This window comes from Colius striatus, chromosome 2 (assembly GCF_028858725.1).
Source record: "Colius striatus isolate bColStr4 chromosome 2, bColStr4.1.hap1, whole genome shotgun sequence".
In the NCBI taxonomy this organism is placed as follows: Eukaryota; Metazoa; Chordata; class Aves; order Coliiformes; family Coliidae; genus Colius; species Colius striatus.
Window position 1 is genome coordinate 42,144,701 of NC_084760.1, and position 15,558 is coordinate 42,160,258.

General features: G+C 34.5%; 1 protein-coding gene across 6 annotated transcripts in view; it reads left to right on the forward strand.

Annotated features, from left to right (window-relative positions):
• The window catches only part of SUPT3H (SPT3 homolog, SAGA and STAGA complex component), a 268,407-nt gene that overhangs the window by 209,279 nt on the left and 43,570 nt on the right, over nucleotides 1-15,558 (forward strand). For all 6 annotated transcript variants that reach the window (XM_061989512.1, XM_061989511.1, XM_061989509.1 and 3 more), the window contains exons 7-11: nucleotides 333-408; nucleotides 3,026-3,138; nucleotides 3,818-3,925; nucleotides 4,390-4,578; nucleotides 6,831-6,941. In XM_061989512.1, coding sequence (XP_061845496.1) covers nucleotides 333-408; nucleotides 3,026-3,138; nucleotides 3,818-3,925; nucleotides 4,390-4,578; nucleotides 6,831-6,941 — 597 coding nt within the window. The remainder of the gene's footprint in view (nucleotides 1-332; nucleotides 409-3,025; nucleotides 3,139-3,817; nucleotides 3,926-4,389; nucleotides 4,579-6,830; nucleotides 6,942-15,558) is intronic.

The following is a 15,558-nucleotide window of genomic DNA, read 5'->3' on the forward strand; positions in this document are numbered from 1 at the left end:
CAGACTCCCCATGTGCTTCAGTTTAAGTGTGCACCTTGGTCAGAACAAGAGTGCTCAACACCTTTCCTAACTCGGTCTTCATCACTGTTAGTGAGTGGTGTACAAACGTATTTTTAAAATAAGAATTGACACGCTCCTCTGGGAAATTTAACTCATGAGACTAATAACCATTATGTGGTTTTTATTTCTGCATCTTAACTTGTTCAGTGCATGTTGAATTTGGGAGGGTTACTTGAAAATTACGGCAGGAGTGCTTTGCTACTGTAATTTCTGTTGTGGAATGCAGTTCTTGCTTGAATAAGGTACATCATGTACTTCTACTCTTTTGTCAGAGAGCAGAAAGACAAACACGAATGATGGACTCGGTCCAGTATGCAGAATTTTGTGAAAGTCGGCAATTGAGTTTTTGTAAGTATTATAAAGGTTGCCCTGTATTAAGATGTTTATTATTATTTCATGTAATAGAGAACACAGCAGAATCTTGAAAGCACTTTTGTTTCGTCTGTAATAATAGATCTTTAAATTCTTTGTCTGCATAACTCTTGGGAACAGTTAATTTAGCATAGTTTCAGGCTGTCAGACAGAGTATTTTATTTTAATATTTACCAAGCTTTCTGTGTGTCCAAATACTGTGCTGGAGGGGATGAGTGCAAAGATAGAACTAATAAAGAGTTAATGGATTAAAACAGCCATACTTGCCTGAAGACTGTCATAGTGGTATTGTAGTCAGCATATTAATAAAGTTTCATGGTTGTAGGAATGCATCTAAAATTAGAGGAGAGCAGCAAGTTTTGCTTTTATTTTCCCCTATCCACAGAGACACAAAGAGCTTACTAAAGAGTCTTTTCTATTTTAAGCTGTAAGCTCTTACTGTGGAATTTATTCAGCATTAGCCAAATTCATCAGTATACGCCATTCCAACACTAATAACATGATGACAGAATTAGGGCTTTGCTAGCACTGAAAACCAGCTTACTAGAAGTACTTGTGGGCCACAGCTATAATGACCTGTAAATTAATGGGCTTGATCATGTAGCAAAACATCATTACAGAAGCGGTTAAGTGATGACTAAGGTTTTAGGTCAAATGTCAGAGAAACTGAGGTGAAGGAGCCAGTAAAAATCATGACAAAATAGCACATGATCCTACAACATAGACTTGAAAACAACGATGTCTTTAAAGGAGAGACCTTCTTTTGTTCTTCCTTTTAAATTCAATGAAAGAGTGACTCATTTATGGCAAATAAATGACACATTTGAAATACTGTTCTGTATCAGCAAATGTCAGTGAATGCAGGAAAACATGTTTTGTAAGCATTTCTTTCCTTAGTACACCATGTTTTGTAAGCTTAGTTATAGTTTGGCATCACACATCTGTGAGCCATTCGATAAATAATACTTCAGATTAGAGTGACTTCAGAAAATGAGAATTTTGTGATAAAGTCAAGTTATCATCTGGAGACAGAACAAATAGAAAACTTAAATTTTCAAAATAAAATTGAATGTTGCTGACCAGGGGACTGTGATCTACAAAAGTATCTCAATTGTAGTTTCACAGTGTTTTTAAATGATCATGCCTATACAGTTCTTTGACATTTAATGATAAAGAATAAGAGAATTACAGTGTTTAAAAAACAGTAGTAAGATAGCAAGAGAGTTATGCACAAATTTGGTTGCCCATGCAGAGCTCTTGTTTAAAACTAACACAAAGGCTATTTTTTACTTATTTTCACAGATTTTAGTAAAAATATAGCGTATTGCTATGTTTAAAGTAGTAAGCCCTTTGTACTGTAATAGAAACCCATGAAAACAGTGTTACAAGACAATAAACCTGAAAGGGACTTCAAGAAACTTATTCTAACGATATATATAAATAATTACAGCTCCACAGATTTCTTCGTATTTCAAAAGACAAATAAAAGCAGAAGTCCATCAAAGGACTGAGTTTTACAGGAAGAATAAATTAAATTCTAGGGAACATTTTGTTGTCCTGCTGTCGCCTTCACACTTCTTATCTTGCTTTGGAGTTTGTTTATTTGTCTTTAGCTGACCCAATGTAGCCCTCTTGTTCCCTCCTGAAAAAAGATAACCCTTATTTACACCTGTTTTCTGTTTAATACTTAAATTGTCCTTAGCATTTATTCCTTGTTGAAGACTCTCTTTGAAAAAGCTATTTCAAATGATCCTCCCACCTTGTATTTAATTTGGTTTTGGATGTCTTGTCTTCAGAAACAAGCCTTCATTAAGGCCTCTATATTACTGACTCTTTCTGTCTAGGTCTCTGCAGCTTTCTGTGATCAGCTTGTCCACCACTTACCTAAGAAAGACAATCCTTTTTTTCCTCCTTTTTACTCTCTTAGCAAATATTACATTTCTTTATTCCATATTTTTTCCTGTACTTTCTCTTAAGTGATCTCATTCATTAGCTGTATGAAATTCTCAAATGAATTTTGATCATTTGCGGACCTACATCTATCCTTATTTCTTTATATCCAAAGCATATTTTAAAATCACTCATCTACAAATCATTTTGACTAACTTGTCACCACCTAATCCCTGTTGTGTTAACACAAGGACTTCCTAGTTCTTCTATGCTTTTTTTTTTTGTCTTTGCTGTTGTCAGTGCAATTATGTCATTTGATCTGGACCCAGATTTGTGTTGTTTCTTCTAGTGCATTCTCTCATTCATCAAAGTTATGATGCAATCATATTATTTCTTTTTTAATTATATATTTAAAATCAGGTTTGTCCTGTCAACAGTCCTCTGTTGTAGACTCTTGCTTGTTCTGAGATCTTCCATGTGACTGACTCTGTGTTTTACTCTTTACTCCATGCTGCTTGTGAATCTCTAAAATATTATGTATTAAATAACAATCATTCTCCACTAATTCTTTCCTTGGCCAATCAAATCACATTCACACTCCTTCATTTCATATTTGCACAATTTTCCACTCCCAGAAAAAATAGATTATTTTGACCTACCTGTTGTTAACTTTTCCTTTTCCCCTTACAATTTTAACTGACAGCAAAGAAAGCCTCCAAGTTTCGTGACTGGTTGGACTGTAGCAGTATGGAAATTAAGCCAAATGCAGTTGCAATGGAGATTTTGGCATATTTAGCATATGAGACTGTGGCACAGGTAAGGGAGTATACTGATCAAACTCTAGTTATGTATTAATTACTCTTGGATGTACTTCAGCCTCAGATGACTGTGTGAAGCCCTTTCAGAAGCAGACATTACTTCATCTAACCAAGCTAACAGGATTCCTATGTGTCTTTCAGCTTGCTGTATGACAGATGCATACTATAGCATATTTGTCCATCTGATACAGAAATAGAAATGATTTATAATGGTTGCAGAGGAGAGTGAAGTCCAGTATGAACTTTATTCGAAGTCCAGACTGAAACCACATACTTCACTATGTGACCTTTGGCAGTGTGCTGAGACACATTCAACCCTCTTGCACAATTGGATTAAAAAGCAGGGTTTCCTGGAAAACAAAACATTACTTTAGTGCCAAGCTGAGCCCTCTTGGGTAGACAGATTACTCCATATATTTGCAGGAGTGGAAAAGAAAGCTTAGGCTTTCTGAATTTCTGAATATTATCTCTGAATAATTTTAGTTTCAACTGAGAAATACTAATACTAGTATTTATATTATATTTAAAATACATATTTTATATATATATATAAATTAAATATTCTTTAGAATATTATAATACTACCTCAGCCCACAAGTACACTCTCTCTTCATTGTTGCAGCAGCATATGTAGTAAGTACTGTGTCAGCTAAGGGTACCTTGTTTTCCTTCTCCAGTTGGTGGACTTGGCCCTTTTGGTTAAACAGGACATGACTCCCAAGGCTGGTGACCCATTCAGTCATGCCATATCTGCCACCTTCATACAGTATCACAATTCTACTGAGGTAAATCTTACTTTTACACATAGTAACACATTTTAGGTTTTACTTCTATATGTATTTGCTAGTTTGTTGCTTTCAAAGTAGATGTTATTGAATCTGATACTGATACAGATATCTGTTATGGAATTTATGAACACTGAAGTTAAGAACTGAGACAGATATTATTGCTCCAAATGTTAAATTCTTAACAGCATCTTTATATTTAAATGTAAGTCCCCTTTTCTTGGATGGAAACTCCTTCTCTCCATATTGAAGACTTTCTATTGCAGAACTGGAGGTTAAAGCTGTAAACAGTGACAAGTGACTACACTGTATAGCTGTATTGCATGCTTTGCTATGATAGAAATATTATCATAACCTCTAGAATTGTACATTTCTCAATACAAATCCCCAATAAATCTAAGGCAATAATTTTGTGTATGTGTGATTTGATTATATAATGGCGGTTTGACATCTTGCTTTTATAGCCACATCTTTTAGGGCAATCTACAAGTGTGAAGACCAGTCTTGACTCTCCTGAAAACACACCACCACCTACACCCACACCTCCAGCATCAGCAGGACAGCAACATCTTGGAAAAACCCCATCAGGAGCCCTGGGGAATGGTGGAATTGGACAAGACTCTGCCAAATCCAAACAACGGAAAAGAAAAAAGGTATTTGTTGCACAAGCCTGGGAAGGAAAACAAAGTAAAACAAAAGAAACCAAAACATCTTCAGTAAATAACATGGTTCATATTAAATATTAATTTTAACCTATATCACATGTTAACTATTAGTGTTATTGTAGGTCCAAATGTGTGGTTTAGTGTCTTTTTTTATCAGAACAAGACTAAAGTGTCTCAGTAATGCCAGCAATCTGATTTTTTTTTGGAGATAATAACTGCTGCTTCTAAGAGGAACTGCTCCTTTACAGCCACAACAACATTGTCCCAAGCAATTGTCCTCTTCTCTGACAGTAGCAGCTAGTGTATGTTTTGAGGGTGAAAGCATAAGCAAAGTAGGCAAAGAGATGGTTGTGATTTTCCTGATCCCAGCAGCCTTATGCAACTGCCTTCTTTGCCTATAACAACTTTGCCTGACCTGCTGTATTTTTATGCCAGTTGGTTGCATTCAATCTTAACATTTGTTTATTTTGTATAAAATATGGACATCTCTATATTCAGAGTGTGAAATGTAAATATTACAATTCCCATCTTCTGTTGTAGAGCCTTGGTATTCTATCTAAGAGAAATATATGTACCTTAAAACCACAAGGGAAATAGATTTGATTAAATAAACTGGACAGGAAGCACTGTGTTAGTCAGGGTGTTTTTTAAGAAAAAAAAAAAATGCGATGGCAGTACTTATTTTGCTGCAAAGCAAAGGAGTGACTTGTGATTTTCTCAGCTGTGTTATTCCCTTAGAACACATACTCGGTTTTCACAGAGTTAAACCAGTGATTTTTACGACAGGCAGCAAAAGATGTATTTTCACATGCTAATGTCATCAGTGCTGTAGAAACTCCTAATATGTTCAGCTTTCTATCTGCTGTTATTATATTCCATTTAGAAAGCTTGTAGTGAATCTTGAAAGTCTCTCTGAAGACTTGCTTTTTTCTCTTCATTTTTTATATTACGTTTGCTTATGTTTTGTTTCTCTGGTTGATTTCCATTGTAATTCCCAAGAACAAGAATTTAGCTGGAGATACAGCTTTGCTAGTGTTGGGAGTCTATTTTAAATTGTTACTGTTTTACTTAATGCCTTTAAAAATAATTATATCCTAAAAAGTGCAATTTTAATGCAATGTTCCAATGACTTACCCAGTTTGGTTAGGCATATACTAGATATAACTGAGGCATCGAGACAACCAAGTTAACTTGGTGAAGAATGTTATTCTTATTTCTTGAAGGCCCAGTGCAGAAGAATATTTTTCAGTTTCATATTCCCTCTTTGAACATCAATCAGCGAGGGAGAAATCTACCATCTTATTCTGAATAATTCTGTGTGTACACACACAGGCTCCAGTGAACTCAGCACTCTTCAAGTTTGATAGCATTAGCATATAGTGAAAATGTATGAGTCGAGTATGTATGTGTGCACATTAAACCTCAGTGTATAATTTTGTCATTCCTAGTGCATTTACTATGTCATTTTCATGGATTTATTACTAAGCAGCCATCGTTCTGATAAGTTGTCTGAATTCTGGAAAGCAACTGTGTCTAAATGGAGATGAAACCAACATTTCCATGTGACTAGCAAGGACAAAAGAGTATCTTTTTTTTTTTTTCCTAAATCCTGGGGATGTTTTTGTAAAATCAGTAGACCAGTACCGGTGAATTCTTATTTTTCTTATTTAGGGCCTTTAATCAAAAAGATCATTTGAAATTTGAAAACATTCCAGTTTTTGAGGTAATTAAAATATTTTTGCATCCCTCTAACACTATTATGTCACAGGTTTAATGTTGAAATTTCGATCTGATATTACTGAATGATGATTTTGATGTCAAATTGCTTTCCACTTTGGGTCCTTGTTCAATATTTACCCCACCCCTGGACATCATAATGAGAGCATTAAATGTTTTAAAAATAGTTTCTATGGTTATTGCAGCATGACTTATGTGACCCTTTCATTTTAGTTTGAACATTTTCTGCTCTTCTCATTTGCAACATACAGCAGCATTAGGTGAAAGATTTAAGAGGACAAATATGGTGTTCCTTGGATCTCTTAAGCAAAGTTCACGTTAAAGTCTTCTTTGATTTGTTAATAGCTTTTTTCCCCTCTAATGTAGTGTGTTGCAGCAATGATGTGTATCCTCAGGAAAAAAAAAAAGGTCCATTTTATAAAGGTTTATTTTCATACTTTATGCACTGTAGATCTGTTGTGTGTTTTTGATTTAGTAACAATTTATGTGTTTTTCTGTTGCAGAGCACTGCAGCCTGTGGTATAGAGGCTCAAAGCGATGCCATCCAGCCCAGCCACATCAGAGAGGCCATTCGACGTTATGGCCACAAGATTGGCCCCCTTTCCCCATTCACAGTACGTAATAACAGAGTTATAAAAAGTTATATTTATAATCTTAAAGAACTTTGATTTTCAAGTGGTCAAATGAAGAAGCTTTGGAACTGGTGAGAGCAATTTGTGGTGACTGTAATTTTCTTTATAAAAGTGGCATAATCCTCTTGGGAAATAAAACTTAGTAATTTCTGTCTCTTTTTGGAAAGACAAAAAAGTTTTTTTCTTTAAAATATTATTTTCTTTCAATTACAAATTATGCTTTTTTGTTGGTGCTTGAATTTTCTGTTTTTGCAAAGTTTACAGTTATTTTAAATTATATGTATTCCAATATGGTGAGGAGCACTTTATATTCTAAAATTAGTTATGTGTCAGATACTGCTCCTATTGGAAGTTGAACTCTCAAGTGGCACATTTACGGTTGGAGAAAGAAGAGAATGGTTTCTTTAGGCAACTTTGAACCTCCACTGAAATGTAATAGAACCGAGATTGTGGTAAAACATTGATGGGTTACAACGTTTTACCGTCATTTCTTCTACGCCCATTGCAAATCCATTGTTCAGAGTAGCCAAATGAATTATTTGATTTTCTCAACTGATAAAAATGTAAAAGTAGCCTGTCTCTAATGTCATAAATTTGGGTCATTTTCTTCCGATCTGCTGTTCTCTGTGACATATATCCTTGCTTACCTCAGATTAGCTACATTTAGGAAAGAATGAACGTCAAAGAAATCATTATAGGATCAAAAAAAAAAAAAAGATGAAACCAAGCCACCAAACTATATATGAGGTCTTAAAAATCAAGAAGAAATTGTCCATTTTTGGAGGGATTTTAGGAAAAGGAAATGACTTTGAATCCAGAGGAAGTTAATCTGCATACAAATTATATAGAAGTATATGAAGACTATAAATATCAAGGAAACAGTGAGAGCTGACCTCAGAGGCAAGGAATAAGAAAAAGGAAGACTGAATGAGTATGTGAAGTTATAATTTTCTTAGTGTCAAAACTGATTAATGCTTTTATAAACATGGTGGTAAATATTTGGTTTATTAATGATAATTGATATGTGTTTAAAATGACCTATCGTTACATAATTTTACCTCTCTCATTTGCCGCTCACAAATGCTAGATTGATATAAAGAGAGCCTAAGATAGAAATTCTAGTCCAAATTCGAGAAATGTCTTTAGCAGAGGTTTGTTAAGAGATGTAGCTAAAATCATGGCAATGGCTTCTAAAAGCAGAAAGTGCATTTAATTCCATTATAAAAAAGTGAAGAGCTCACATAACTAACCATAGAGAGGTAAATTTTCCTACCTTGACCCTCACCAAAAGTGATCAATTATTAACCAAATTTTGAAAATTCTCTGCCAATACAAGATATAATAAAATAATCTGCTTTGGATTGGGTTTTTTTATGTCTCTCAATCTTCTGAACTTATATTTCCGCATTCTCAAATGGCTGTATTAAAAATGTTGTCTCTAGGCATTTTGAACAGTGCTGGGGCTACACTGCTTTTGAATGATTTCTGCTTTCTCCTGTTGCCACTGCCTTCACACTGGTTTCTTTGTGTATCTGCATGGCCTCCTTGACAGGATGACAGAACCAGGGGCAAAAATGGCTTTACTCAATGTACTGCTTGTGATTCTGTAGTGACACTGTCATTAGATTCAGTGAAGTTATGCTTTCAGCTGTTTCCACTCTTAAAACTAACCTGAAAGTCATGTAGAAAAATTAGGAATATACATTTTTCACATCATCTCTGTTCTTTCTGAGTTTATAGTCAATAGATGCCCTGACAGAGTCTACTTCGGGTGAACAGGAAGGACTTTTCTGTACATTCAGGTGTTTTACACTGGCTTCTGATGGCAGTTTACCATTCGTGTAAGCAGCACTACTACAGATGCAAGGAGATAAAAAACCAACCATTCTTGTCATCTATATATGTGCTCAATGCAGTCCCTAAAATACATAGATTAGACAGAACTTTAAGTAAGAGACATAGTTCTACAGTCTTAAAATAGTTACAAGAAAAGACACAGGTTTGTTGATGATGAAGTGCTTTTTTACTCCAGTATACGTTTATGATACTCGTACTGAGAGAATGTAGAATCAGTCCTAGAAACCTATGTACCTATCTACCCTGAATACCATGACATGTTAGGAAGACAGAGGAAATCTCATACAAGGACTAATAGGCAAAATAAGATATCCAAAGTATTCAAAAACAGGTTTTCAAAAATAAGAACATTTTACTGCTCTTCAGTGCTGACCACTGAGAAAAGATCATGGAAAGAAAACAAAAAAGGAATCACTGCAAACATTTTCCTGTCTTCCAAAGTAATATTATATTAATTTTAGCACAGTACAGTTATTGGAATTCAAAAAATTATTTTAATTTTATATCCCTATGCTATTCTGATGTTTTCTTTGATATGTGACTATTGAGCAGCAAGGAGGTCTTAACAGACGAATTTCACCCTTCCTGTAAATTATTAAGAAACAATGGACAACTTTGGGCTATCTTTTCATGTTAAATATTTTCCATCTCATTTAATAAAAAAATATGAGACAGAGTGCAAACATTTTCATTTGGGAGATTATTTTTAATTTAGCTAGAGTTGAATTTTGGCTTTTTGCCACGCTGCCTACTGTGAGGCATCTTGTAGTCTCCCCGAAGTTTACTGTGTATTATTTTTAATGTTTATGATTTAACAATGTTAGGTTTTGAAAGACTTTATCATCTGTACAAATGGATTGAGTTTAAATCAGCAGTTCATCCGGAGAAATTAATAAAAGTCTGGACCTGCAAAGTATCTGATAATATTTGCCCATTTAAAATTGCAAGATACTATGAAGTCAATGTTCTCTGTAAGAAAAATCTCATGCAGATGATTGCATTTTAAGCCAAAACAAGACAAGAATATTCTTAGTTAATATCAAAATATAGATTTTGTCGGTTTCCTTCTTTTGTTTGGTGGTTTTTGTTTATTTTTTTCTCCCTGCATTATAGTTTTAAATCTTTTTTTTTTTTTCCTCACCTTCTTATCATTTCTCACCTCTGGTGAGCCACAACCTCTCAGTTCTTAAAGCTAATTTCTGCACTGTCTGGAATCTCCCCCTCCATCGTGGCAAGACTCACATGTAATTGTAGAGACAGATGAAGACATAGAAATTTGACTAGATTGCCAGCTGGAAAACCATCTTTGTTTTCTCCAGATTCAGTATCACACTCCAAAAATGTGAAGACCCCCTACCTTCCATCTCCTCTGTGAAGTTACAGGAAGGCATATACCTTGCTTTCAGACTTAATTCACATGTTTTTCATTGATGACTTATTCATATTTTGACCCAGATACTTGCCCATTCACACCTAAAGCTAACTCTACAGAAAGGCCCTCTGTGTTTGAATCACTTGCCATGGAGGCTGTGATATATGAGGCCTTGATCCTGCTCAATTGCATAAAATTTGCTTGTTTCCTTGGCACAGCTCACAAGAGGATGTCCAAACCTGTGTTAGTATCCTGCTGTGTTTTGCTTGCTTGTGTGAATTGAGATGTGTTTCCTAAATGCAGTCACAGTGGGCCAGTGACTGTTAAGCCCAGAACCAGTAATGTTACTGTCTCAGAGTTAATGTAAATTTCTCTAAATTAATACATAGTTATATTAATAGTGTTAGGTAACTGTTAATTTTGTTAGACAGATGTTTTTTGCAGAAACAGAAATCCTGAGTATTTTCAAGCATTAAACCAATTACAAAGGTGAAGAGCATATGTAGTAATAATAATTGTCATGACACTTGGATTATTATAACAACTTTGTTATGGATATCACAAATGGTTAACTTTTTGCTGGTAACATCCATGGAAATATTTTCTTGATATTAAGGGGATAATATCTGACATGCTATGTTTTGTCAATTTTTTCTGAAACAATTCTAGTGTAATCTATCTGAGGTCTGTGACAGCGGAAGAAGGGACAAATGAAAGGAAAGAGCAGAAACAAACAAAATTGCTTTGACCGTGTATCCCAGGATATTTACTGATTTTGAGAAACCCTTGCTATACAGTATCCCTGATAGAACCTGTCACTCATGGACTTGCATGCCAGCTGACAGGTCACACTGGCTGATTCTGGTGCTGGGCAAACCCCCAGAGGGGTTGTAGAGTCTGCTTCCTTGGAGGTCTTCAAGACCCGCCTGGACATGTTCCTATGCGACCTGATCTAGGTGAACCTGCTTCTGCAGGGGGGTTAGACTAGATGATCTCTAAAGGTCCCTTCCAACCCCTACCATTCTGTGATTCTATGATTCTATGAATTGACCTAGCTTGATCTATTTTCAAGTGTTCATAGTGATTTTACGTTCTACTTCAGTTTGAGACGCACATGCCAGAACCCTGTTATTGCTAAGCTATATTGCTGTGATTCATATTTTATTTTTCCCTTCGCTCAGTCTTGCTGGTTTTGACTGGTTGAACCTTGGTGGAACTGAGATGAGTCTCATCACGTTTAGTTGCAGATGCAAACATACTTTATTTCCAAAATTTCTTTCCAAAGGCACTTCAATTTGGAAAACACTTCAAAATACTAATATTGCTTCTAGAATGCAAAACGTGAACTTGAATAACTTGAATACTGAACAACTCAGTCCTATACATGAATTTAGATTTTATTTGTTTAAAAAGCAAAAATAGGAGAATACTATCTATAAAAAAAAACACCAACCCACTTCAAAGCGTTATTTTGGGACTGCTTTCTTACAATGATTAATATATATTTGTAAAGTACAAACATTGATTTTTTTAAACATCTATCCCTTTTCTGCTGTTTCATCATGGTTGTCCCTCTCTTCTGTCTCTTCTGAGATGTGTTCCTAATAAGGCAGTTTTGGAAGAAGAGTTAAGCCATGTAATTTATTCTGTAACAGTATTTGATAGATATTGGTTTGGACAAAAAGTGCACTTTGAAAGTTTTATAATCATATAGTAAGTGAGAACTAACATTAAAGTAGTGAAAATGATCCATTTGCATTTATTTTGAGCTTAGCGGCTATGTCAAAATGACTAATGTCATTTAGGTTTTGTCTCCAAGTGCAAGCCACAATGAAAAGCAGCAAGTGTACTCTAGATTCTTCTGCATTGTATCATGTCTAAGGTATTTTATATATTTTATCCATATATTCTCTACTAACAGTACTGGATCATGCTCAGTATTTCCTTCTTTAAAGCATGGTCCAGGCTTTCAAGGAGAAGAGATACAACTTAATTTTTTTACATAGTGCCATATAATTTTGCAGGACAGGAATGAGATGCAATTCTGTGTGCTGTGCCTGAATCTGTTTTTCTGTGCATTTAAGTTAAGGAAGTGAGACATTTTGTGTTTATAAATTCATTTCTGGCTAAATCTTGCCTCCTTGGTCAATGAAAATGGGAAATTATCTATATAGGATTAACAGTTTTTTTGTAGTGAGAGACTATTTTATATTTGGATATATCTCCAAATTTATGTTTGGATATTAGTATATATGAATATTCTAAATTTTTATATAGCATCTATTTATAATTACATACTTCTACGTGTGTTCTTTGTATCATTCATTTAGCTAGTTAAGGAGTGGAATGAACCTGAATGTGCAGTCATTAAGCATCAGTTCAATATATCCCAGGGTCTCAAATACAATGGTATTGGTGTTTACAGCTCTTTACCTGGAGACTATAAGCACGTGATTAGAATACTTCATTATTCATTTGAACGAGTAGTCTAAAATTTAGACGCATTGAAATGCAACCTAGAATGAAAAGAGTAAGAGGATTTCTTCTCTTACATGTACAGAATGTGTTGGAGTTCAATGGGAAATCAGTGGGAAGTCATTTTGAGAAAGAGCACATTGCTGTATCTTGCAGCATAACGTGGGTAGATCCCACTGTCTTCATTAAGCTTTGGTTTTAGACTTTTACTTAGTTTAGAATATGGCTGCACCATTGATTTTAGTAAGATTCAGGATGCAAAGGAGATTAAAATCAATACCAAACCAAATTATAACAAGCTCAATATTTCTACAGACTGGCCAGAAAAAGCAAAATAGAAATAGTATGTTATATTTAAATTACTCTAAAAAGCTTATCTCTGTAAAATGTGTAGTGAAAGTGATTTGCAGTCTTGACTAGGACCACAGGTATAATTCTAGTATTCATCTGAATATTATTCTAAATAATAACATTTAGTATGCCAGATGGATATTTCTTACCAGGAGTACAAACATAATGTCTCTAGAGACATTTTTAACTTATTTTAATTGATTGTATTTCTAACAGTTGGACTACCGAACAATAAATAATTCTTTACAAATTTTTATTCCATCATCAATATGTGGTGATAACCTGGAACTTTAATATGAGTCATTGTAAGTAGTACATGAATTTGTGACCATGAGAAAACAACTCCAGTAAAGAGTACATCTAACACCCCCTACTCTGAAATTGAAAACAAAGTGGTCAGCTACAACATTGGAACACCACAGACGAAGGAACAAGAAAATGTTTCAAAAATAGATTCTTTGTCCCCTTGAGTTTATGCCAATTTTGAAATGAAATATTTTAGACATTTAATTAAAGAGAAACTGAGTTTATAAATGTAAAATGTTGTCCTGCAGAGACCTGTGGACGATAGCGGTCATCATTCAGTGGCATATGTGTGTGTAAATGGAGCATATTGAATGAATAGAAGGCACATCCAACTTTTTGGGGATAATTACGTTTTGCAGAGAATGCTCCTTCACGTTCATTTCAGTATGAAAAGACTTGCTGGTCTAAAGTTTCTCTTGTTAAAACTTCAGTCCCGTCAAAATGCCTAAGCAAAATAAAGCAATGAGTATTTCCAAAACTCTATTTATGATACTGCTTGTGACGTTCTCCACATGAATCACAGAATCTTAAAGATTGGAAGGGACCATATGTGTAACACTAGACAATGCTGCTTGGCAAAAATTTACATTATTTGGGCCTTTTACCACCCTGCCTATACTTGTACAAGTTCTTAAATAATAAATGCAACTGTTCTATGTAGACTTCAACATGTTACATGTACATGTAAACAATAGTTTCACAGTCAAATTATATACTTAATCAAGGCTTTAATTTCTAATTTTTTAAAACAGCCTGTTATTGATCGTGATTTGGCTCAGCTTTTATATAAATGCTTAAATCCATTTCTGTTGTGAAAAAGGTTGAAGCTCTTTACAACCCTTTAGAAATTACAATTTAACAAAGATGATATTAACCCTACTAAATTCTCCTAGAAAATAACATTTGTGGAATGCTACCTGAAGACTCGGCAGAGCTGAGTTGTGAGAAACTAAACCAGCAGACTGGGGAGATGGAAAGAAGAGCGGGAAACTTTGAAAATATATTGTGACAGTATGATTTTTGTAGATATAAACAGAATGGAACAAAGCAAGTTTATCTGAAAGACCTTAAACTTCAAGAAAAATTCAGCTTAGTATTTGCTCTGCAGCTTAGTCTGCTTAACTGAAAAAAATTTCTTTCTTCCACATAGAATATAGAAACCAGATAAATCTCTGATATTTAGGAGTATTTAGCATATATTATATACTGGCCATATTGATATTCAAAATCAATTGATTTTGAAGAAATCAGGATTTAATTCTTTATCAGTTTTTAAAAATGAAATGTATGTATTTGTGTCAAAAGGCAGTAAAAAACTTCTGCAGTCATACATTCATTTTTTTGTATGTCAAGAAGTCAAGTTGATTTTGAAAGCAAAAAAGGCATTTTATTTCATTTGATAGTTATATACTTATGATGTCTTTGTCTATACTTCATGCAATTGTCTGTAGTTATTTGTTATTCTACAGAGTTAACACTGTGTGTTTGAAAACATGAGTTATTATTCTATAAAAGCTGTAGGAAGTGAAATCTCAGTTTGGAAATCTTGTTCCCATCTCTCCCAACCCCCAATACAAGGTTCCTCCTTTCAGATTTATGAAAGAAAACATTTCTTTCTGTAAAAGGTTTTTGTATGCCAGCATCTGGAAGTGTTTATTTCAGTGGTGTGTAATCTATCTGTGGATTTAGTTAGCACCAGACCCCCTTTTGTGTACTCCTGACTTAAAATTTTTATAAATGATCTTGTTGAATTTGTGCCAGTGTGCACATGGTTTGGCTGATTGCTGCATATATCCTTTACCTGCCAGTCACCTTTGATTTATATTCCTTCCCTTCTGCTTTTGCCTTCCAAAAATGGTGCCACTGAACTGTCCTCTAAATCATCTTATTGGATAAATTACTCCAAGATGAGATGGTAGAGTTTTGGCCGACTCCTCAACAGAAGGCATTCCTATAATCTATCCTTACCCGCTCTGTGTAGAACCATTCAAAAAAGAGAATGAAGAGGGGAAATCAGACTCCTTGTTCGATCTGAGCACTATTTCTTCCAGTGCTAGTCAAAAATGCAAAATTGGACATTTGATTTATACAGCTCTTAGTACAATCTGAAGACACATAAACTGTTTGAGAATCTTTCACATACCCTTTCTTGAACAGAATATCTTCATTATATGAGTTTAATCCTGAGAATATGATTATACGATTTTCTCCTCAAAACAGTGAAACATGAAAGAATAG